The 23,512-nt window shown below is 49.6% G+C and overlaps 1 protein-coding gene across 1 annotated transcript in view; it reads right to left on the bottom strand.

Annotated features, from left to right (window-relative positions):
• Positions 1 to 23,512, bottom strand: part of ANKDD1A (ankyrin repeat and death domain containing 1A) — a gene marked incomplete at both ends in the record, with an annotated part of 35,309 nt that overhangs the window by 8,660 nt on the left and 3,137 nt on the right. The window contains 10 exon segments of the mRNA XM_082850930.1: positions 68 to 170; positions 3,504 to 3,602; positions 6,476 to 6,574; positions 7,115 to 7,213; positions 10,569 to 10,667; positions 11,341 to 11,451; positions 11,453 to 11,476; positions 16,201 to 16,347; positions 20,580 to 20,645; positions 23,077 to 23,180. Of these exon segments, the coding sequence (XP_082707056.1) occupies positions 68 to 170; positions 3,504 to 3,602; positions 6,476 to 6,574; positions 7,115 to 7,213; positions 10,569 to 10,667; positions 11,341 to 11,451; positions 11,453 to 11,476; positions 16,201 to 16,347; positions 20,580 to 20,645; positions 23,077 to 23,180 (951 nt within the window).

Below are 23,512 nucleotides of genomic sequence, written 5' to 3'. Positions count from 1 at the left end.
AGTCAAGCCCTGCCAACCTGGGAGGGTGCCCAGAGGCTCCATGGGCCCAGATGGTTTCTGCAGCCACTTACATTGTCAACGGCGTCCAGGTCACTGCCGGTGTCGATAAGGAGCTGCACCAGGTCGGGGAAGTTGTGCCTCACGGTGATGTGCACAGGAGAGGCGCCCTGCTGGGGGCGGTGGAGAGGCACAGATCAGTTGATGGGTCCCTCCCAGGACTGCCCAGCTGCAGGCTGGTGCTAGAAGATGGGAGTTGGGAGGAGTACAGTAAGTTCCCTACATATGAACCTTCAAGTTGCAAACTTTCAAGGATGCGAGCATGCGTGCGCGTGTCCGATCACATAAATTAATTCACATGTCTGGCGTACATTGTCACATGCGTGCATCCTCTACTAGTCATGCTTTTGTGTACTTTACTGTACACTACTGTTGCTGTGCAACACGAGGAGCTTACTGATGAAGACCTGATGGAACTGGAGGCTCAGAGAAAGGACAAAGAGACACAAGAGGAAGAAGTAACTGAAGAAACGAAGTGATTCACGACGCAGGAAATGGCGAGGGGATTTTCTTCATATGAGGAGGCACTGTCAGTTTTTTTTTTCATTTGACAACTTGTATCTTTTTTTTTTTTTTTTTTTCGGTACGCAGGCCTCTCACTGTCGTGGCCTCTCCCGTTGCGGAGCACAGGCTCCGGACGCGCAGGCTCAGCGGCCATGGCTCACGGGCCCAGCCGCTGCACGGCATGTGGGATCTTCCCGGCCGGGGCACGAACCCGCGTCCCCTGCATCGGCAGGCGGACTCTCAACCACTGCGCCACCAGGGAAGCCCCACAGTTAGTTTTTGAGGCACAGGACCCGAACACAGAAAGGTACACGAAAGTTGCAGCAGCCGTTCAGAATGCAATCCAGTGCTGCTGTGTCATCTATGACGAGAAAAAAAGAGCTACTACCCAGACATCACTGAATCATTTTTTAAAGAGGGTAGATAGAATTGAACCCAGCAAGGAACCAGAACCTCTGCCGTCAAAGTCAGGCATGAGTGAAATTGCAGCTTGCCCTCCGTCTCTTATTGCTGACGATCCTTCAGCTCTACCATCTCCCACCTCCTCTCCCCCCTCCAGTCAGTGACTCTTCTTCCCTGTCCACTCAGTGCCAGCCCCTGTATGCCAGCTGTTGTACTGTACTACTGTACTTTTCAAGGTACTGTACTGTAAGATTTAAAATGTTTTCTTTATTTTGTGTTTGTTTTTTATGTATTATTCGTGTGAAAAGTATTATAAACATATTACAGTACAGTACTATATAGCCAATTGTGTTAGTTGGGTATCTAGGCAAACTTTGTTGGACTTATAAACGAATTGGACTTACGAATGTGCTCTCGGAACGGAACTGGTTCATGTGTAGGGGACTTACTGTATAGATAGTGCTTCTGAGTTTGGACCTTCTCACTTCTCGGATGACATGAGTGGCCTGAGGAATTTACAGCCCACAGCCTGAATCCCTTGGGCCACAATCGATCCTCATGGTGGGCGGGAGCCTGAAATCCCAAGTTTGAGAGCTTGCCATGCCAGGAACTCACTACGTGACTTTGGGCAAGTCATCTTCATCTGGCAAGTGATGCTTGCTGAGGTCCCTTCTAGCAACAGCACCTTAAGATTCTCTGCTATCTCATTTACTCTACACATGAACCTAGCAAGTATATAGGAATGGTATTCTTATTCGTACTTTCACCTTACAAATGAGAACACTTAATAAGTTCATAAAACTTACATGACACACCCAAGGACACGTAACTAATAGAGACCCTGTGTTACTGGACTTTCTACCCCCGGCATCTAGGTAGGTGCTCAACCACTATTTATGTATGAAATGAATGAATGAGAGAGCCAGCCGGGACCAGAACAGAGGTCTCACCCAAACCCAACATTCACCCAAGGCCTCACTCAAGGCTGGAGGACTCCATCTCCAGTGGTTCCCTGTGAGCACTGACTATATGACTAAGTGGAGATACTGCCACAGCAACCTTCTGTCTAGGTGTATGGTGACACACATCTAGTAGAACAGTACAAAGCCAGAAAAATCAATGGGATAGATCTATGCTTACTGTGGAAAAACACCCTCACATGTTGAGTACCAAAAGGTGACAGAACAGAACACGCACACATACAACAAAAATGCCCATGACTGCCATTACTAGTTTAGGCCAGAAAAAAACAGTTTATGGATATTGGAAAAGAAGATTTAAACTATATGATTACTTGTAGGCAACGTGACTGTGTATCTACACAGGTCAAAATAGTTATTATACCCCCACCAAAAAAAAAAAAACCCTCTAGCAAAATCAATGAAAAGTCATATAGAAGATAAAAATACCAAAGTCAGTAGCATTCCTGTATTGAATGCCCACAAGAAACGACATATTTTAAAAAGATAGTCTATTTGCAATGACGGTCAAAATATATAAAGTACCTATGAAGAGTAAAATTGGAAATGGCTATTACAAAGGCAAACAAAAAACATAGAACATCACTGAGGGATTCAAAAGAAGACATAAAGAAATGGCGAGACATGTTTGTAGTGAAAAAATAAAATATTACAAAGATGACCATTTTCTCTTATATTATTTACAGGCTCATGTAATCCCAAACCCAAATAGCAATAAATGACAAAAAGTATTCTGAAACACATCTAGAAAAAAATTTAAAAACCTAGGTAAAACTACCACAGGATTTCAGCAGTGTCCTCAGATCATTGCTAGATAACTGTGAAATCAAAATCAGGCCAAAAGAAGGGTCTCCTGTGAGAGTGAATGGGCAGACACTGGAAACTGGCTCAAGTGCACAACGCGGATGAGCTAGGAAACTTATCAGAGCTCTAATGGTGGCTCTCCAGGAAGCAGCAGGCCGCGGAGATAAAATAACCAAGGAGGCTGGATATGGCCTCCATCGTCCTGGAAATAGGTCTGTGGGAATGTGGTAGGAAAGGGGAGTGGAAAGAGAGCAAGTACTGCTTTTCATTGGTTTACATTTTATTTATAGAAACCTAAAGAACCAGAAAGAACAAAAGGTATCTGGTGAAAAGCCTTCTTCCCACCCTCAACACCCGTCTGCTCTGTTCTCCCCACTCCAATGGTAACATCTTACAAAGCCACAGTACAATATCCCAACCAGAACACTGACATTGATAATACCCACCATCTTACTCAGATGTCCCCAGTTTCACTTGTAGTCATTTGTATACATGTGTGTTCTATGTAATTTTATCACACGTGTAGGTTCGTGTATCCCTTACATAGTCAAGATGCAGCACAGTTCCATCACCATAAGGGTCCCTTGTGTAGTCCTTTTATAACCACACCCTCCTCCCTTCTCTGCCCCCCGCCCCCACCCCTAGCCCCCCACCACCACTAATCTGTTCTCCATTTCTATGTTGAGAAGTGAGGTCCTGGGAGACTCGGCAGTGTATCCCCTGCCTCCCCACCTTCCATCCAGGCCCCACACGTACGTGATCAGCCACGTTAGTGCTTCCTCCTGCATGGACGAGGGCCCAGGTCATGTCCTCAGAGCCACCGAGGGCTGCGTAGTGGAAGCAGCTCTGCTTTTTCTAGAGGGAAACAGGCATCAATGCAGCATCCTAAGGACCCCTCACAGCAGGGTTTACAAAGCACTTTGAGGTTCATTATCCCGTTCACAGCTCACAACCCCCATGGGACTATTATCCCCATTAAACCCTGAGGCAGGAGAAATCAATGACTTGCCTAGGCCTGGTGACTAGTAAAAGGAGTTCACTATGGTCTCTGGATTTTCCTCACCTCCAGTCACAGACTCCGGAACAAAGGCCAAAGCCTTCACAGTTCCTTAGCCAGTAAAGACACGTGGAGTATAGATGCTGAGGAGATGGTTTTCAAGGAGGGGGACCAATAAGATTTACCTGTACAGGGCAAATCCCACCCAGCATGTACTGTCCAGCTGGAGCTGGTCTAAGCACATCCACAGAGGAGCCTGGCAGGGCCAGAGGGAGGGCTTCTTCCTGGATGAGACTTCATCTCAGGCAGGACCCACTAGGTAACCAACTGTCCCAGATTGCCTGGGACTGAAGGTTCCCTGGATGTGAGACTTTGTTTTAAAATCAGGACAGTATGGGCAGACCAGGATGAGTTGGTCACCCTCCCAAAGTCGAGTCTGAGCAAGTTTACAGGGTGGGTGGGAATCCATCCAGCTCCCCGTGGGAAATGCAATCACTTTGGGTTTGCCCCCTCCTCAGAGACCCTGCTGCACGACACTGCCAGAGGTGGGAGTGTCAGAATAGACCGTGGCCTCTGCCAGAAACCTCAAGTCAAGGCTGGAGCACGAGAGCCAGTGAGGTGGGCAGCTCCAAGCCACCAACGACCACCAGCTGGATCTAACCCCCTAAGTCTCTAAGCTCCTGTGCTGTTACTGCTGGGGAGGTGGCCATGGCATGACCTGTCTGTGCCCCCTCCCAGTGCCTAGTGCTGGGCACAGAGAAAGGGCCTTTCTGACTAAGGAGCAACACCTTGCTGATCGAAGTGAAACAGGAGTGAAGGGGGCAGGGCACAACCTTTAAAAGAATGACATATGGGCTTCCCTGGTGGCGCAGTGGTTGAGAGTCCGCCTGCCGATGCAGGGGACACGGGTTCGTGCCCTGGTCCGGGAGGATCCCGCATGCCGCGGAGTGGCTGGGCCCGTGAGCCATGGCCCCTGAGCCTGCGCGTCCGGAGCCTGCGCTCCGCAATGGGAGAGGCCACAACAGTGAGAGGCCCACGTACAGCAAAAAAAAAAAAAGAATGACATAGCCACAGTACATGATGAAAACTAATGAAAACCAACTAGGTCCAAGATGGCAGAAGATTCGACCTCCAGTAGACCTTGAGCCTCATTGTATGCTCACTGTAATACCTTAGCATGCTAAATGACACACCCACCAGCGCCATGACAGTTCTGAGGCTAAAAAGTGGGCAGTGGCCCAATTTCTGGAAATCCCCGCCCCTTCCTCAAAATAGTTGGAATAATCCTCCCACTCATTAGCCTATGAAATTACCCAGTCCATAAAAACTAACCACGCCATATTTCGAAGCCTCTTGCCTCTTGCCTTCCGAGATAGTCCACACTCTGTCTGTGGAGTGTGTTTCTCTCTAAATAAATCTGATTCTTACCTATCACTTCGTCTCCGAATTCTTTTGCAATGAAGAAAGAACCTTAAATCCACCAGCAACAGAAGGACACAGCTGGTGCCCTGGGACAGCTACTTTCCCCCTCTTGGCTGTAATGTCCCCCGCTATGTCCCTGGGGTAGTAGTCTCCACACCTTCCAGGGGAGCAAATTAAATGTTTTGTGGTTTATAAAGCATTATTCACATTTAAGGGAATTTACGATTTATATTATTATTATATTTACATTTGCCATTTTTCTTTTTCTTTTCTTTTCTTTTTTTTTTCCGGCTGAGCTGCGCAGCTTGTCAATCTTAGTTCCCCGACTCGGCGGTGAAAGTGCAAAGTCCTAACCACTGAACCACCAGGGAATTCCCTTTGCTATTTTTTTTCTGAATGTCTCTTGTTTTTTTTTTGTTCTGTTTCCCCTTGACTGCCTTCTTTTGTGTTAAATATTTTTAGCATATCATTTTCATTCCTCTGTTTTTAAACTATTTTTGCTATTATTTATATTATTCACTATTAATATTATTTTTGCTACATTACTGAAATTTGGAAAAAGAGAATTCCAAACTCTGCAGCTGTTCAACCAGCCAAGAAAGAGTATTTGTCACTGATCTAAAAATAAAAAGCAAAACAAAACAAAAACACCAACCTCCTACCTAAAGAAAGGCCACAACCCCCTTTTCAAGGACACAGAGAATTTCTAATGGCCAACTCATAGAGTGCAATGGTAAGGGAGAAAGAGGCCTGTCCCAGAGTCACACCCAGGCTCCAGCTCTAATTGCGGTGTGGGCCTCATGTTGCGGACACCCCACCCCTACCCGCGCTGGGCAAGGCAAACGTTTCAGGCCATGAACTCTGGAGTCAGGGGAATAGGCTTTTCAGACTCAGCTTTGCTTCTTACCAACTTGTGAACTGGGAAAGTCACTGAACCTCTCTCATCTGTAAAATGGGGGGAATTTTTCTGAGGTAATAGTTATGAAAGGGCTTTGTGAACTGTCACGTGCCCAGCAATAAGACACTAATGGGTACTGAGCTCCTATTACGTCCCAGGCAATATGCTAGGTATTTAGCCTTCATAGCAATATAAAATAGTAAGTATATATCACCTCCAATTTATAGTTGAGAAACGAGGCTCAGAGAGATTAAGTAACTTGCCCAAAGTCACAGAGCTCAACAGCTGAGCCTGTTCCCTCACAGCCTTGTTCACACAATGTTCAGGAATCATCGTGGCTCCTACAGTTGACACAGTCACGTCTCTGCAGGCAGCCGAGGGCACACACCAGTCGTGAGGAGGCCCGGCTACCTGGGTGAGGGCGTTCGCGCTACTCCCAGTCCCGAGGAGGAGTTGCACACAGTCGGGGTGGATCCCTTCAGCAGCTGCGTGCAGGGCAGTCAGACCTTCCTGAAACACAGGGGAGCGGTGTGAGGCTGGCAGGAGGCTGAGGCCAGAGCCCGAGACCGGAGGACACCCCTTCTGCCAGGGCTCCAGGGCTCTTTGAGCTCTCCCCTCCCTGCTACTGCAGACATGACCTGGTGATCTGTGGTTCCCTGAGCCCCGCCCCTGATTCTCACCTTGAGGGGCATATGGTGCATTCACTCCCTCCGCCACAGCTCTGCTCATTTTCTCCTTGCCCTCCAAGCCGCCTCACCCCGCTCTGTCTATTCCCTCCTACTCCATCCTGGCCACAGTGACCTCTCCCTTCTTTGAACGCACACTGTGCGTATGACTTCTCCGTGATCCCTCAGGCCCGGTGCCCCTCCGAGCCTGGAGTTCTGTGCTCCTGCTCATCTTTTCCTCATAGGCTGTTTGAGAACACGTCCTCGCTCCTGGCTTCAGAGCCCCTACCAGGGGAAATCAGACTGCACCACGGGCTGCGGGCTCCTGGAAGGCAGGGGGCAAGCTAGTGTCACACGTCTCTGCATCCTCCAGGTGGTGACTCACCGCATTCCTCTCCTCCAGGTCCAGCCTGACGTCCATGAGCCGCTGCAGCACGGCCAGGTGGCCCCAGCGGGCGGCCGGGTGAAGGGCTGTGTTCCCCTCCTGCAGGGAGAAGGGCTCCTGAGGGGTCAGTGGAATCACAGACCCTTGCAGGCCCTGGGGACCCGCTGGAGCTGAGATCCAGAGAGGGGAGACATGTCCGGTTATAGAGCAAGTTGGTGACGAGCTGCAGCCCTGCACGCTGGGCCAATGCCACCCTGCTCTGAGAGCTGTGCCAAAAACTACCAAAAGCCAGGGGCACTTTCAAGGGCCAAGTTCTGGTCTCTTTTCGTACACTTTAAGACGGACATATTACTTTAAAAAAAATTTTTTTTAAATCCCTATTTTTCCATGCTCCAGTCTAAAGCCAGTCCCAACTTGGTGACCCCGGATGCATCCCCTCTCTCTGCTCAGGCTACAGCCCCAGAGACTCTCCTTGTGCTCAGGCTGTGCCCAGCAGCCACACGGCCCAATCGCTCGCCTCCTGCGCCTTTGCTCAAGATGTCAGCTTCTCATTGAATAGTGCAGCCCACCGTGACCACAATACTGAAAACCACAACTCCCACCTCCTGTTCTCCTGATCCCCTTACCCTGCTCCACTTTTCCTGTTCCCCCATAGCACTGACCACCTAACACCCTCTACAATCCACTTGTATACTATGCTTGTTGTTCATTGGCTGGAAATAAGCATCACAAGGGCAAGGATTTTTGTCCATTTTGTTCTCTGAAATTTCCCCAAGTGCCTAGATTAGGGCCTGGGCACGTGACAGACACTCAGTAGATATTTGTTCAATGATAATACATAATGTGATGGAGAGCTTGACCTGTGTCTCCTGGAACTCGAGAACCAGAGGATTGGGAGCAGCCTCACCCTTGAGAAGTCTAAAGGTGACAGTGACAGAGCCAAGAGAGGTGGCTCCACTGGGCGGGCAAAGGGCACAGTGTTCTTTGTGTTGGAAGTGGTCCCACAGAGGGCAGCCTATCTGGGATCATCTTTAAAGGGAACTTGCTGCAGGAGGGTAAGGGGCCCCAGGGAAGAAGAGGCAGCTGGACGTGGCCAGCCCGAGAAAAGGTATGTCCCTACAGAGGAACCACAGATGGGGGACCAGGACAAGGACCCTGGAGGGACCCACAAAAGCACCCAGAAGGGAGGACCCAGCTTCAGCCATGTATCATGCCCAGAAGGCCATGGGGACGATCGAGCTGAACCAGTGCTTTCCTCTGCCCTGGCCTGTCTCAGTACCTTCCCTGTGTGTTTAGGCACAGATATCTATAAAGGGCCCAATGAGGATGTGAACACATACAGAAGCCAAAGCAGTACTTAAAGTAGTTAAAAATATACCCCGCCCCCATGATAGATAAACACACACACATAAACAGCTATAACTATCTTACAGGGTCAAGGAGGAAACATCTACATTCCCTTTATGATCATCATTATATTATATTAATAAATAAAATTAAGTTTAAAAAATCCCCTCAACAGCTTTTTTCGGCTCTTCTCCCACCCGCTCCGTGGTCGGCTCGCCACAGCAGGCAAGGGTCAGGCTGTGGGCGGTGTAGCCACAGCCTGAAGTCTCTGTGTTCAAAGAGACCGGAAGGAAGTGTGTGAACATTGGGGTTTGGCACGTGCCCCCAGTTAGCAGAGCTGTGGAAACAGGGCAGGGCTTCCCTCTTCCTTCTGGATTATAAATATCTACTTCCTACCCTTTGAAGCTGCAGATGGCATGGACCCCCTGCCCAGGGTCCTCACACTCTGCCCAGGCAGGACAGGGGGCTGGGTGGAAGGAGGCCTTGGCCTTGAGCCTGGCCTCTCCCCTCCACCCGTGGGGACATCCAGCCTCTCCACCTCTGTGGGGCCCTGTCAGCCTCTCCTTGACATTTCCGGAGGAATTAATCACTCTCTCCGGGCTCTCAATGCCTCCCTACCACAGCACCTGCAGCGTGAGGTATGTTGTCATCTGTTCTGACAGGTGTGTCCCCCTACATGGGCTGGTGGGTCCTAGCACGAGTCAGGCCTTCAGTGGCCCAAAGCCTTGAAAAGCGTACTGTGCCCTCTCCCCAAATGAAATTCAAAATGAAAACATTCCTCATTGGAAAATACAACACTTAACAGGGACATGTAATTTTAAAAGCTTCTTCCTAGCATTTCTGATTGCAAGATTCTGGGTGAGTTCACCAAAGCTGAACTTTTCTTGCTTTCTAGTTTGGTGCTTCTGCTCTCTTGGGGCCCTGAGTACATCATTTTTTTTTTTTTTTTTTTTTGCCTCCTGGGTGGATGTGTCCTGGCGAGGGTCATTCTTTACCCCTGTCCGTACTCCCAGTTCCTGGCTCAGGGCCTGGCACAGAGCACAACCTGCTCCGCCCATGTTTCTGAAATGAAGGAAATCAGCCTGATCTGAATCTCAGAACCTGACTTAGCCTTTTCATCCTGAAAGGCTGAGTGTGGGTGGACAGATTTGGTGCAGACCCCCAGGGCTCAGGGCCGCAGGAGGCAGCCTGATGAAGGAGGAGCACAGGGGGGCATCAGGATGCTGGCTCCAAACCCAGCTCGACCTTTGTCTTGCTGTGTGACCTTGGCTACAGTAATCCCTTCTCTGGGCCTGAGCTTCCACATCTGTAAAACGAGAAGGTTGAACTGGCCCTTGATCTAAGATCCTGTGATTCATTGGTCTGTGAGCTCTGTCACTAGCTTTGTAAACAGAACTCCTTGTATCCTAGCCAAGCATATTAATCAGAAAATTAACAGTGGAATTCTTCCCTTTGTTGGAAGCACTGTTTAGAATTTGCTGCAACACATTTGCCTAATGATTCACAATGGTCCATTGATACAAGTCATTTGTAGGGTAGTCCCCTTGGGTCCCAACCCCTCATCTATTCTCAGATAGGTGAATTCCTGCTTATAAGCTCTCCACCCTGAATGAACTGCTCCCTCCTCAGCGGTCTCATCCTACTTTTGCCATAATCATAGTAGATTACTAAAACACAAAGAAAGCAAATAACCAGCAGGCATGTGGCTACCGTCCCCCAACTCCTCCCCATTCCCCCCAGCAACAGACATCCCCAGTGGAATCACAGCCCCGCTCAAACCCACTCCAGGCATCACTACCAACCAATCAGATTTGCCATCCTGGCTCCCCACATTGGCTCACAGCTCTTTCCTAGGATTGTGGTTGAATTCCTTGATTAAGAAACTGTGTCTTGGGCATCTTTGTGCTCTTCACCCATAGCACACGGCTGGCCCATAGTGTGTGCTCAAAAAATGCCTGCTGCATGAGCATCAGACACACGCTGGTCTTTGGGCCACCAGCCCCTCTAGCATGCTGCAGTTGGCAGTAGACACAGGTGAGCTGCCCGTGACCACCCCGGTCAGGAGCCCAGAGCCCAGCCCTCCCCCTGGGACCCATGGTTACAGTACCTTGTCTTTGACACTGTGGTCACAGCCAGAGCCCACAAGGAAGTCCAGAGAATCCAGCTGCCCGTGCTCTGCAGCCCAATGAAATGCTGTCCTTCCCAGCTGGCGGGGGAGGAGAAGAAAGTGAATCTTCCTCGCCCTGCCCACCTGGCCTCAGTTTCCCAACCACACTGGGCTTGCAGTGCTCCAGACACTCTCCCCCACCTTGCCTTATACACCCTGCCTGGAAAGCCCAGACCATCTTCCCAACAAGACCCCACTTGGTGGGTCCCTCCCCCACTGAAATCCTCCTGTGGCTCCTGAATAAACGACCCATTCCTGAGGCTGCGGGTTGAGATCTCCATGAAGGCCCCGAACAACCTCTCAGGGCTTCATTCCCAAGATTCTAACCCATCTGAACTCACACACCAAAAGCCCTTTTCCTCTAAAGCTCTAGCAATTGTCTCTCCTCCATCTGGAATGCCCCTTGCTTTCTAATCTTACTAATGAAATCTATTCATTTACCAAATTCCACCTCCTCCAGGAAGCAGAAAGCACTGTCTCCCTTCTCTAACCTGTCTAGTCCATATCAGAGTCTCTCTGAGGGAACTGACCATGTGCTGCTGGCGTCCTGCTCATTTGTGCCCTAATGCCCCTTCTAGACCAGCAACTCCCTGAGGTGGGGTCCAGTCTGCACTACCCATGGCTCAAGGGATGCACTCAAGGAATGTACAGGAGAGGCCCCAGGAATCCCAAGCCCGATGGGAAGGACACACAGCCTTGAGGCCACACTCACCTTGTCAGTGTGGTCCAGGGCCACGTCCTCCAGGTCCTCTGTTATGAACGCCAGCACTGGCACATGGCCTTTTTGGGCTGCGCAGTGCAGTAAGGTCAGGCTGTCCTGGAAACAAGCCCAGGGTGGTCCCTGCAGTCTGCGAAGGGAGGCCTTGCTCACACACTGGCTGTCTCCCAGACAATGAGTGTTTGGGATCAGAACAGCTTTCCAAAGGAAACCACACTGAAAATGGGGATAGGCCCCTGGGACATCCACAGGACCCACTTAGCCTCACGGGGGCTGGTGGGACTCAGGATGCCAGAGTTCAAATCCCAGCCCCAGCATTTATCAGCTCTGGGGTCTTCGGCAAGTTACCTATACCTCTCTGAGTGCCCATTTCCTCACAGGTCAAGTTAGGATAATACAGGCTTATTGTGCTTCGCTTTATTGAAGGTCTCTTAGCCCCAGAAGCAATATTTAAGTGAGGGAGGTTTGCAAATCCTATGTTTATAGTCCAGAGCTTCTACCCTGGCCTTGCATTACAGCTAGATTATTTGGAGTACTTTTCCAAATAGATTGTAACAATCAATGGGTCATAAAAATCAATGGAACAGTCTTCTACATCTTGACAGTGGTTTGGGTTACACAGGAGTAGCACTTGTCAAATTTCAGTGTGTAGGGACTTCCCTGGTGGTGTAGTGGATAAGACTCCACACTCCCAATGCAGGGGGCCTAGATTCCATCCCTGGTCAGGGAGCTAGATCCCACATGCACACTGCAACTAAGAGTTCACATGCCACAACTAAGGAGCTGGCAAGCTGCAGCTAAAATGAGGAGCCCTGGAGCTGCAACTAAGGAGCCCACAAGCCACAACTAAGACCTGGTGCAACCAAATAAAAAATAAATAAATATTTTTTTAAAGACTCAGCTTGGGCTTCCCTGGTGGCGCAGTGGTTGAGAGTCCGCCTGCTGATGCAGGGGACACGGGTTCATGCCCCGGTCCGGGAAGATCCCACACGCCGCAGAGTGGCTAGGCCCGTGAGCCATGGCCGCTGAGCCTGCGCGTCCGGACCCTGTGCTCCGCAACGGGAGAGGCCACAACAGTGAGACCACAAAAAAAAAAAACAAAAAACAGTGTGTACCGCAAAAAAAAAAAAAAAAAAAAAGACTCAGCTTGTATTTCATTGTATACAAAGAATTTGAACTCTAGTTAATGATACGCATGCTGACATATTTAGAGGGAAATACATTGACGTCTGCAATTTATTTTGAAATACATCCAAAATCTACAAAGAACTCTAAAAACTCATCAATAAGAAATTACCCCAATTAAAAAATAATCTGCACACCAAAGAAGATATATGGAATGACAAATAAGCACATGAAAAAATATATGACATCATTAGTCATTATTGAAATGCAAATTAAAACGACAAAGAGTTTCTAACAATAGAGTAAGGAAAGGGAAAAATGCTAACATTCCAGTGGAGAAACCTGGCCGACACCACTTTAACCAAGTGATCAAGCTTGATATTATGATTTATAATAAGAAATATATATTCGGTCTTTGTCCTGGCTCCTGGCACAGAGCTCCTAAAACCCTAGGAATTTCCTAAATGGTAACAGTGATAAAGGTGTCTTTTATGATGTTAACGAGGTGACTTGAAGCCCCTAAGTAAATAAAGGATGGGGGGCTGGTTGCCCGGGGAACCAACAGTGATTAGAGGGTTGGAACTTCCAGTCCCACCTCCTCACCTCTGAGGAGAGGAGAGGGGATGGAGGTTCAGTCAATGACCAAGGGCTGAGAATTTAATCTATCAAGTCTATGTAAGGAAGCCTCCATTAAAACCCCAAAAGGACAGGGCTTGGAGAACTTCCAGGTTGGTGAATCAGATCACATCCATGTGCCGGGTCCCAAACTCCATGGGGACACAAGCACCTGCGTTCAGGACCTTGCCCTATGCATCTCTTCATCTGGCCATTGATGATTCATATCCTTAATATCCTTCGTAACAAACCAGAAATATAGTAAGTAAACCGGTTACCTGAGTTCTGAGAGCCGCTCTAGCAATTAACCGAACCTGGGGAGGGGGTCGTGGGAACTTCTGATTTACAGGCAATTATATAGCTAGGCAACCACCTGGGCTTGTGACTGACATCCAAAGCGTGGGCAGTCTTGTAGGACTGAACTCTTAACCGGCAGAATCTGACACTATCTCCAAGTAGTGTCAGAAGTGAGTTAAATTTGTGGACTCCCGGTCAGTGTCCACGGGGAACTGAGTTAACTGCTTGGTGATCTGGAAAAAACACACATCGGAATTGGTGTCAGAACTGGATCAAGAGACCATCACCAGTGACGAATCACAATGGTATCACATGCCCCCTGATAGGAGGTAATGAGAAGGGCATTTGACCTGTGGGGTCTTCTTCCCCAAATTCCATAACCCCAATCTAATCATGAGAAAAACATCAGACAAAACCAAATTGAAGGATATTCTACAAAATACTTGACCAGTACTCTTCAAAAGTGGCAAGGTCATGAAAAACAGGATGGACTGAGAAACTGTCCCAAGATCAAGCAGCAGGACTGTGCTACTCTTCACATCAAGAGCAGGAATCCGATATTTTCCTCCCCCTGAAACGAGGCTGACCCTGTGATGGGCTTTGACCAGTAGAATGCGGTAGAAATAATATCTCAAGAAACCTTGCTACTTCTACTCTTGCTCTTTTGATGTCCTGGGGCTGTCACAGGAGGAAGTCTCCATGAATGTCAGCTACCACCTGGAGACACTGGCCACACCATCCGCAACGTTCCCTCTTCCTGCAGAGGCCCCAGACATGTGCTGACTGTGTCCTCATAAGTGAGCCCAGGCAAGGCTGGAGGAACTGACCAGCCAATGATATTATGAAAAATCATAAATCAATGTTACTTTAAGCCACTACATTTTAGAGTGGTTTGTTACCAAAAACAGAAAACTAATATGGAATGGACCTGCTTAACTAGAAGATCCACTACTCAGAGCCCTGCCCTCCACACACACTTAAGACCTCACCTCCCTCATTCTAGAACACTGAGGCTCATTCTGTGTTGATAGCAAATTTCATTGCAACAGCTACTGGATTCTGCAAGACCACTGAGACTCTCTCTAAGGCTAAGCCAGACAGGCAGGACTGGACAGGAGGGCCCTCAGCTTGAAACTGGGCTTGGATCCTGTGGCCCATAGCCTAGGGGTATCCTTCACTGAGAGCTGTGAGACATTTCTACCACTGCCAACAAGATCCTAACAGTGGTATAGGGCAGACCTCCTGTGTGCCATGGTCCTTTTTGGTGTCTGGTGAACACCCATCTATTATCTTACAGTTCTGGAGGTCAAAAGTCTAAAATGGGCTGGGAGGGCTGCTTCTCTTCTGGAGTTTCTAGGAGAATCCATTTCCTGGCCTTTCCAGCTTCTAGAGGCTACCTGCATTCCTTGGCTTGTGGGTCACATTACTCCAACCTCTGCTTCCTTCAATCACATCTTCTCTGACTCTCCTGCCTCCCTCCTTCTTTCCCCTAAAAGGACATGTGGGCACATGTGGATAATCCAGAATAGTCTCCCCATCTCAAGGTCCTTAACTTAATCACATCAGAAAAATTCCTTTTGCCATGTTAGGTTCTAGAGTTCACAGGTTCTAGGGATAGGGATATGGACATCTTGGGGCGGACAGTATTCTGCCTACCAGAAAAGAAAAACAATGATATTGAAATAGAATTATCAAAATATTAAAACCCAAATTTTTTATCTAGTAGCATATATGCTTTATTGATCCATTAAACAACAAGATCTAGTGACAGGTCTAATAACTACCGCCATGATTTCAAAGTAATGATACGAGCGTAAACAGTATTTTGAGATAACTGCAAAAACTGTAATGTGATATGAAAAGAGCTACATTTTGTCTTAGAGAAAATGTCACAGGTATATTAATTCTACCTGCATTCATCATGGAAAGAAATGCTAAAATTTTAAGCAGAGGGCAGTTTAAAAAAAAAAAAGGTCCTTGTTTTCCCTTCAAAGTTCACGGATCCCCAAATTCTGTCTCTCTAAGGACCAAGGTTGAGAACTCCTGGCTGAAGGTATTTGGCCCAGAAATGTTTGCATTTTCATAAGGGCCACCAACCCCCTAAAAGTTGAGACACCAGTTCAGGGATTCTGGGCACTCTTGACTCCCTGGGGCTCTCCTCCCTCAAACCATAGCACACACCAGTGAGCAACGGGGAACTGCCAGGGTCGCTAACGTGCCAGGCACTGGGCCAGGTACTTTAGACACAGCACTGCAATTACTTCTGCCTCAGCTCAGAGATGGGTACTAGCACTCTTATTTCCAAATGGGAAAAGTGAGGCTCAGGGTGGTAAAATAATTTGCCCAAGGTCCCAGAGTTTGGTAAATGGTGCTTTGCTCCTTCTACCTGGCCATACTGACCGCAAGGGAGCCGGGGCCCCGTGGGAGGGAGAAGGCCCTACCTCCTTCTCATTTAATCTTCTGAGGGTGTTTCTTTAATTCCCCTTTGTGAACAAGAGGCTGGCCAGAGGACTGGGGACTGTCTCAACATCACAGAGTGGTAAAGAGTAGGGGGATCAGAAGCCAGGGGCTTTCAATGATGATGAAAGAGGCGTCCCCAGGCCCTTCTCCCAGCCCCAGTGGAAGTAGTGAGGGTCCCAGCTTCACAAGGCTGAGCTCAGCTGGGGGTTCAGGACGCTTCTCAGAGGGTCGAGGCAAGCTGGGGCAGGCAGAGGCACATGAGGGGACAGAGGGGGCAGTGATGGGGACAGGCAGCAGAGGTGGGGGCAGCCCTGTGCAGCAGGAGGTAGAGAGCGGGCAAGTGGGCTGAGGCCTTACCTTGTTCTTACAGTGGATCTTGGCCCCGGAGTTGACCAGGATCTGGAGGATCTGTAAGTGGCTGAACCAGGCAGACAGGAGAAGCGCATTCATCCCAAACTTGGGGAGAGGACATGGCTGGGGGTGGGGGGGGGTGGAGGGAGGAGACTATGAGGGGAGGGGGCGTGGCTGTGCCACCTGGGCCCAAGTGTGCTTTGCACAATCGTGTGACCATAAGGGACCTTAAGTGCCACCCAGGCCGGGGAGCTCTGGGCCTTAGGAATTTAGAGTCCAGGAAATTGTTTTAAACAGAGGCTGATATACTATTGCAAACATTTCCCCCCCCAGTTTTATTGACAAATAATTGACATACATCACAGTATAAGTTTAAGGCACACAGCATGATCGCTTGATTTACATATATTGTGAAATGATCATCACAGTAGGTTCAGCTAACAGCCATCTTCTCACATAGATACAATAAAAAGAAAGAAAAGAAAAAAGGGAAAAAGATTTTCTCCCTGTGATAACTCTGAGGATTTACTCTCCCACCAACTGCAAACTTTTGTGGGGATACCGAATAAACCTTAAAAATAAAAGAGCTGCCATCTCCTCTCACCACCAGTTCACAAAGATGGACCGTTTTACCACAAAAAAGTTTGGAAGGAGCTGATCTCAGAGTATACTCTTTCCAAATACAGCTTCATGAAACATACACTGCATTGTTCTAATTTTCTGATTTGCTGTGACTGGTGAAGACCTCACCCTGGACTGGCATTTGAGAATCAACTGTTTGAATCTCCTGCGAAACATCCTCCAGGCAGATGGCTTAGGTCTGCGCACACGAAGGGACGGCATCTCGCCGCTGCACAAGACAACCACTGCACCGTCAAACACTTCTCACCGTGAAAAGTCCCTCCTCATGCGGAACTGAAATCTGCATCCCTGTGCTTTCCACCCTACTGGCCCTTTGGAGCAACTGAAAATAGATCTAGGCCTTCTTCTGATGGCAGCCCAGATCCTATTTGCAGGATGCTCTTCCTCAACATCTGCAAAGTGTTTCCAGGTCACCAGAGCCCCTGCACTGCCCTCCACCTTCGTGGGGTTCTGCATCTGAGGGCAGGCTTCATCCCCACCTCTACTGAGTCTTTCCTTCTCTGTGAAGAGCACCCCCAGGCCTCCAAACTCACCTCCCAGGATGCACTGACAGCCAGCCACCCTCTTAGAAGTGGTTTTTCTCTGTCTTTCCTTGAGTGTGGTGGGATGTGGCAGGGTCTGAGCAGAACAGAGGCCTGGGAGATCATCACCACCTTCTGCCTACAGACCACACTGGCCTCCCTCAGCTTTGGACAGCCCCAAAGTTTGTCTCTAAGTCGGGCGTTCAAAGACCAGAACATATTTTCCCACAGAAACAGGGTCATGTGTGGCTCTGGGTCCCCTGGTGAGGCCAACGGCCTGTCATTCATAGAATGAGCCCACAGGGTGACCTGGTACTGATGGGCCACAGAATCTCCCCACAAGCATAAGCAGGTTTGCAGTGGGAAAATGCTCCCAAGTCCAGCTGGGAGCAGAAATGCAGAGCCCACCTCAGGAAGGGCTAAGGGATCAGTGTCCCTGATGTGTCCTCATCCCCAGCACACTCTAAGCTGCCAGAAGAACAGGATTGGCCTAGTCCTGAATCAGCCTCAATTTCACAGTCTGGACCTCTGGGGGAAAGGGTGCCTCACCCCAGCACCTGCACAGAGCACCCTAGTCACAACCACTTCCCCACTTGGCTCCACAAAGAGCTTCTGGGGGGGCACCAGGAAAAGGGGTCTTAGTGGTTGGCACCACAATCCCTCTTAGGGACAGAACTGGGTTTGGGTAAAAGCTGTGACAAGTGGTTGGGATGAAAGGTGAAACCCAGAAAGGACTGACTGGGCATGATGGCAGGAATTTGGAGGCAGGGCGGGGACGGTGCAGACAATAACAGCATTGAAAGTGGGGCAGGGGAAGAGGCCAAGCCCAAGACAAGGAAAGGACCAAGGGACTTTAAAGAACAGGAATGCCACAGAGAACAAAATTGTGGTTGCCAAGGGGGAGGGGGGGAGGAGGGAGGGATGGGCTGGGAGTCTGGGGTCAGTAGATGCAAACTGTTACATATAGAATAGATGGACAAAGTCCTACTGTATAGCACAGGGAACTACATTTAGTGTGCTGGGATAAACCATAATGGAAAATAGTATAAAAAAGAATGTATGTATATGTATAACTGAGTTACTTTGCTGTACAGCAGAAATTAACACAACATTGTAAATCAACTATACTTCAATTTAAAAAATAAATTCAAAATAAAGAAGAAAAGAAAGCATATGGTAAAGGAAAGAAAATAATAAAGAACAGGAATGTCAAAGACAGGATTTTAGGATTTTTACATTGTTTTTGTGTGTGATGTAAATCCCCTCCACCTCTTATTTTGGAAAGCCTGCCCCACATCAAAGTGTGTGAATGGGGTCTCTATGGAAAGTGGGGAGAAGGACTGTGATCCATGTTAGGGGTGATGCCAAGGGAGAGACAAAGGACTATGTGCAAAATTTCAAGAGGACGGCGAAAACCGAGCAGAAGCTGGAAGTAAGAGTCAAGAGTGACCACGAGAATTTAAGCCCTTCCTCCTGAAACCTTGGGAAGGTGCTGGACCCACCATAGCACCTCAGATGGGGACTCTGGTCTCAGCTAGAACCAAAGAGGCCAGGAGACCCAGCACTGGCTCAGAGCTCAGCTACTGGTAGAGTATCAGTAACTGTGGGCTGGCTGGCTGACGAAGGACAGAGTCCAAGGGGAGAAGCCCACAGGAGCTTGGGAATGAAAAGGGTCAAGGCTCAAGGCTGGGGGAGGAGAGTCATGGGAGACAGAGCCTCTTGCCAGTGGGAACCCCAAGGTACCTCACTGTCCTAGTTCCAGGAGCTATCAGAACAGAGCCCTGTGGCTTTTCACTAGAGACCTTCCCCCCAACAACAGGATTTCCCTTCTCCAGTGTCTCCTCTACCCTCCCCTCCTGTTATTAAAGTAGGCACGCTTACCAGCCTTCTTATTTTTCAAAACATATTTATTGCTGTTTGCAAAGGAAACAGAGAAGATTTGTAAGCACCCTCTCTTACTATTCTCCCTCATATCTTCTTTTCTCACTCAGTCCCTCAAGGAAGAAATAACAGAGCATGGTGGTGATAGTAAGGGTCTTTTCTTTTTAATTAATTAATTTATTTATTTTTGGCTGCGTTGGGTCTTCCTTGCTGCACGCGGGCTTTCTCTAGTTGCGGCGAGCAGGGGCTACTCTTCGTTGCGGAGTGCGGGCTTCTCATTGCTGTGGCTTCTCTTGTTGTGGAGCGCAGGCTCCAGGCGCACGGGCTTCAGTAGTTGTGGCACATAGGCTCAGTAGTTGTGGCTCACGGGCTATAGAGCGCAGGCTCAGTAGTTGTGGCGCGTGGGCTTAGTTGCTCCGCGGCATGTGGGATCTTCCCGGACCAGGGCTCGAACCCGTGTCCCCTGCATTGGCAGATGGATTCTTAACCACTATGCCACCAGGGAAGTCCCAACAGTGAGGGTCTTTGTGGGCAAAAGGCTGATGCAAGAAGTTCCAGTGGTTTATTGGGACGCTCAGACTAAGGAAACCAGACACTCTCCTTCCAGGGTCATCTCTAAATGAGGCCTAAGCAGGAGCAGGGAGGAGATGGGGTGAGGAAGTGGGGAGGTAGGTGTTGCTGCCCCAACCCCAGCCCTGACTTGTAATCAAGCCCCCTTCATGGTGGGTCCTCAGAGCAAAGAGAAGTCAGGACAAAGAAAAGTATTTCCACGGAAGCTAAGTTTCTGCAGAAAAGTTTATAATTTTTTAAAAATGTATCCCTGTCAAATGCCGTTGTCAGATTCAGCTCTTTATCCAAACCCGTAGAGATAAATTTGTAGACCTTGTTATTATTTTGCTCTCTCTCTCCCTGCCAATTTGTTAAGTAAGACTGTTAGTCTTTATCCAGGTTGTGGGTTAGTGTTTGCCAGGGCAGAGCCCTGTGGCATATCATGAGAGACCTCCCTCCCGATGGCTTTACTAATGAGGCCTTTGTCAACCCACCCAATTACCTGTTCTATAGCCCATATTTCTCCCTGTTCACATGACATCACGAGGGACTGAAAAGGCTGAGAACTGAAAGGCCCTTGAAAATGAAGAGATCTTTATGACTGTGCAAAGGGAAAGTAGGATTGGTACAGTGTCATTGGCCCCTGAAGACTCACCCACTGCCCAGCCTGCACCTGTTCGTCTGTGTATCGGTGACAACCTCGGCAATGACAGCTGGCTCATAGACCCAGAATGAGTTCTGATGCCCCTGCCCCACCCTGAGACAGACAGGAAGATGGACATGCACACACACCAAGAGCAGCCGCACAGCCTGCTCGTGCCCTGCGCCTGCAGCCCAGTGCAGGGCCACCCTGCCCACCTGCCAGGAGGGAGAGGAAACCTGTGAGGCACCAGCTGGCTGCCTGGCCCACCTCGCACAGCCTCCCTACCTCCCGGCCAGGACAGCTGGTCTGCGGGGTGGAAGGACCTTTGCTGGCTCTGGTGACCAGTCGGCTGGGGCCACAGCCCCACTCTGACCCCCTCCTCTTCCACTCTGCAGCTGCTGAAATGAATGTAGTAAAACACCATGTCTAGATCCGTCTGTCCCCCACCTAAAACTCTTCCCAGCTTCCCACTGCTCTTGGATCAAACGCCTAAACCTTGGGCCTATGAGGCCCTGCATGGCCTGGCACTGCTTCTCAGAAATGCCAGACAACATCCTGTCTCTAAGTCTGTTCCTGTTGCTCCCTCTGCTGGGCAGCCACCTGTGTCTGAGGATTATTTTCCAAGTCCCTGAGGAATCCTGAGTGCCTGGGTTCTGTCCCCTCCTTCCTTCAGAACAGGGTTGAAGGGTTCTGACCTACCCCCCACCCCCAAACTCACTGTCAGACCGCCCTGGCAGTTCACCCTGGTCTCTGGCCCTCAGCACATCTGAGCAGGCCTGGGGGAGGCCAGCCTCCAACCCATGAACCCACTTCCCTCCACAGTTTTCAGCATGTGATGGGGCAACAAAAGAAAACACTAATTTTCTGTGTGGTCTCTCTGGGGACGAGCTGTCCCTTCCTTTCCCATTCTGTCCCCTCTGCCTGAAAACACTGCCCTTTTTCACTGGCTCCCACAAAAATGCCACTTCCTTGGGAGGACTTCTGGCCGAGAGGGCCCCTCTGACGCCCCCATGCTTTCAAATTGTGACAGTGGGAATGAACTATTTGTGAGATACTCTATTTAATGTCTGTTTTCCCCCACCAGACTATCAGCTCCAAGAGGGCTGGGACCATGTCTGCCATGGGTTCTGCTGTCCCCATCACCTAGCACAGTGCCAGCACAGAGTAAGCCCTTAATACTTATTGAACAAATGAATCATTCAACGAGTAAATGAATGAATGAACCTGTCATTAGCATCCTATCATCCATAAGATGCAAGTCCAACTTGCAAGTCCATGTTTCCTTCCAAGTGCTTGTCCAGGAGATGAGACCAAGGCTCCAGTCACCAGTAATGTGCTGTGTGACCTAAGGTGTCTTGCTGCCCTCCTCTGTACCTGCCTCCATCTATAAATAGGACCAATCCTCCCTGCTCTCCTCCCCTCTCCAGGGGTGAGTGAGAACCACCAGGAAACAGGTAGATGAGTGCTCTGAAAACCAAAATACACCAGACACACCCTAGAATTCCTGCTACTATTACTGAGCCCTAGGCAGGCTGTGAAGACCCAAGTTGTACCCCTGGCACATCAAACCAGACAGAGGATAACTGCTGCAGTCAGGAATCCTGCATCCAACCCTTTCAGCCTCCACTGACCTCTCACCCAGGCGCTGGCATCTCCTCTAAGATGCTCCTGACAGCTAGAAGCCCCAACACACGGAGAGGCTACCCCACGTGGTACCCAGGCCCATCGCCAGTGTCCCCAACCAGAAGAATGGCTTTTCCCTCTGCCCCCTTCTCCAGCAGGGCTGCGAACCACCCCACCTGCACCCTTCCCTGAGGCCTGGTCTGCCTCCCCACCAGGCCAAGGGCAGGCCTGGGCCCACAACAGTTTTACACACTCAGTAGGCACAGCGGGCCCTCAGAGAACTGAACTGCCTAGGAGACATTCAGGCCAGGGAGGGGCTGTTCCCCAATCCTCCTTACACAGTGTCGGGGGTCCTCCGCCCTCATCCTGCACCCCTTTTTGTCCACACAGTGCTTCCTCTGGAGAGGCAGCTCCATGAGGCTGCCCGCCGGAACCACGCTGGGAGGATGCCTCAGGGACCTGGCGGTCCAGTGGTTAAGACTTCGCCTTCCAGTGCAGGGGGTGCAGGTTGGATCCCTGGTCGGGGAGTTAAGATCTCACATGCCTTGTGGCCAAAAAACCAAAGCATAAAACAGAAGCCATATTGTAACAAATTCAATAAAGATTTTAAAACAAAACACTGTAAAAAAAAAAAAAAAATTGCAACTGACACATCAGCCTCCCTTGGTCCAGAACCCCTGGACTTCTGACCAGAGGCACCAGGCCACCTTTGTCTCTCCAGGTGCCTGTCCCTATCTGCCAGCCTCCGACTCCTGACCTTTGACCCCCTGCCCTCCTGACTCTAAATCTGTTTCTTGGAGGAGTCTTCTGGATGGGTCACAAGGATTAAGAGTTAAGAGCACTGGAATCCTGACCCTGACTTTGGGCCTCAGAGATTTTGAGGCAAAGTGGACAAGGAGGCCAGGGCCTGAGCCTCCCCCAAGTTAACACGTGCCGATGTGCCTGCCCCAGGCTCCGGGAACTGTCCCTCCTGTGTGGAGGTGACACTATAGCATTATTCCCAGCTGGAGCCCCTTTACACACATGATTTCTGGCCCTGATGTGTACTCTCCTCCCGATTGGCTCCTTCATCCTCCCAACGTGGTTCCGGCAGGCAGCCTCAGGGAGCTGCCTCTCCAGAGGAAGCACTGTTGGGACAAAAAGGGGTGCAGGATGAGGGCGGAGGACCCCCGACACTGTGTAAGGAGGATCGGGGAACAGCCCCTTCCTGGCTTGAATGTCTCCTAGGCAGGGGGTCTTCCAGCTCAGAATGGTGGGTGGATGCTTCTCCTCTTTCTTAATGTTGGAGACTTCCCCAGACAGGTTGCTACTCCTTCCAGCGCACCTCATGTCCACATGACCAGGACTCGGCAGAACCCTAAAGCTGGGAGACCATGGGCAAGACCATCCACAGGAGCCAGGTGTGTGCCCCTCCCCTCTCAGAGGTGCCCTGTCATCCAGTTGTCCTGACTGCTATTGC

Source organism: Leucopleurus acutus, assembly GCF_964270905.1.
Source record: "Leucopleurus acutus genome assembly, chromosome: 1".
Taxonomy (NCBI): Eukaryota; Metazoa; Chordata; class Mammalia; order Artiodactyla; family Delphinidae; genus Leucopleurus; species Leucopleurus acutus.
Note: the sequence above shows the minus strand (reverse complement) of the source record. Positions and strands in the feature narration are given on the sequence as shown.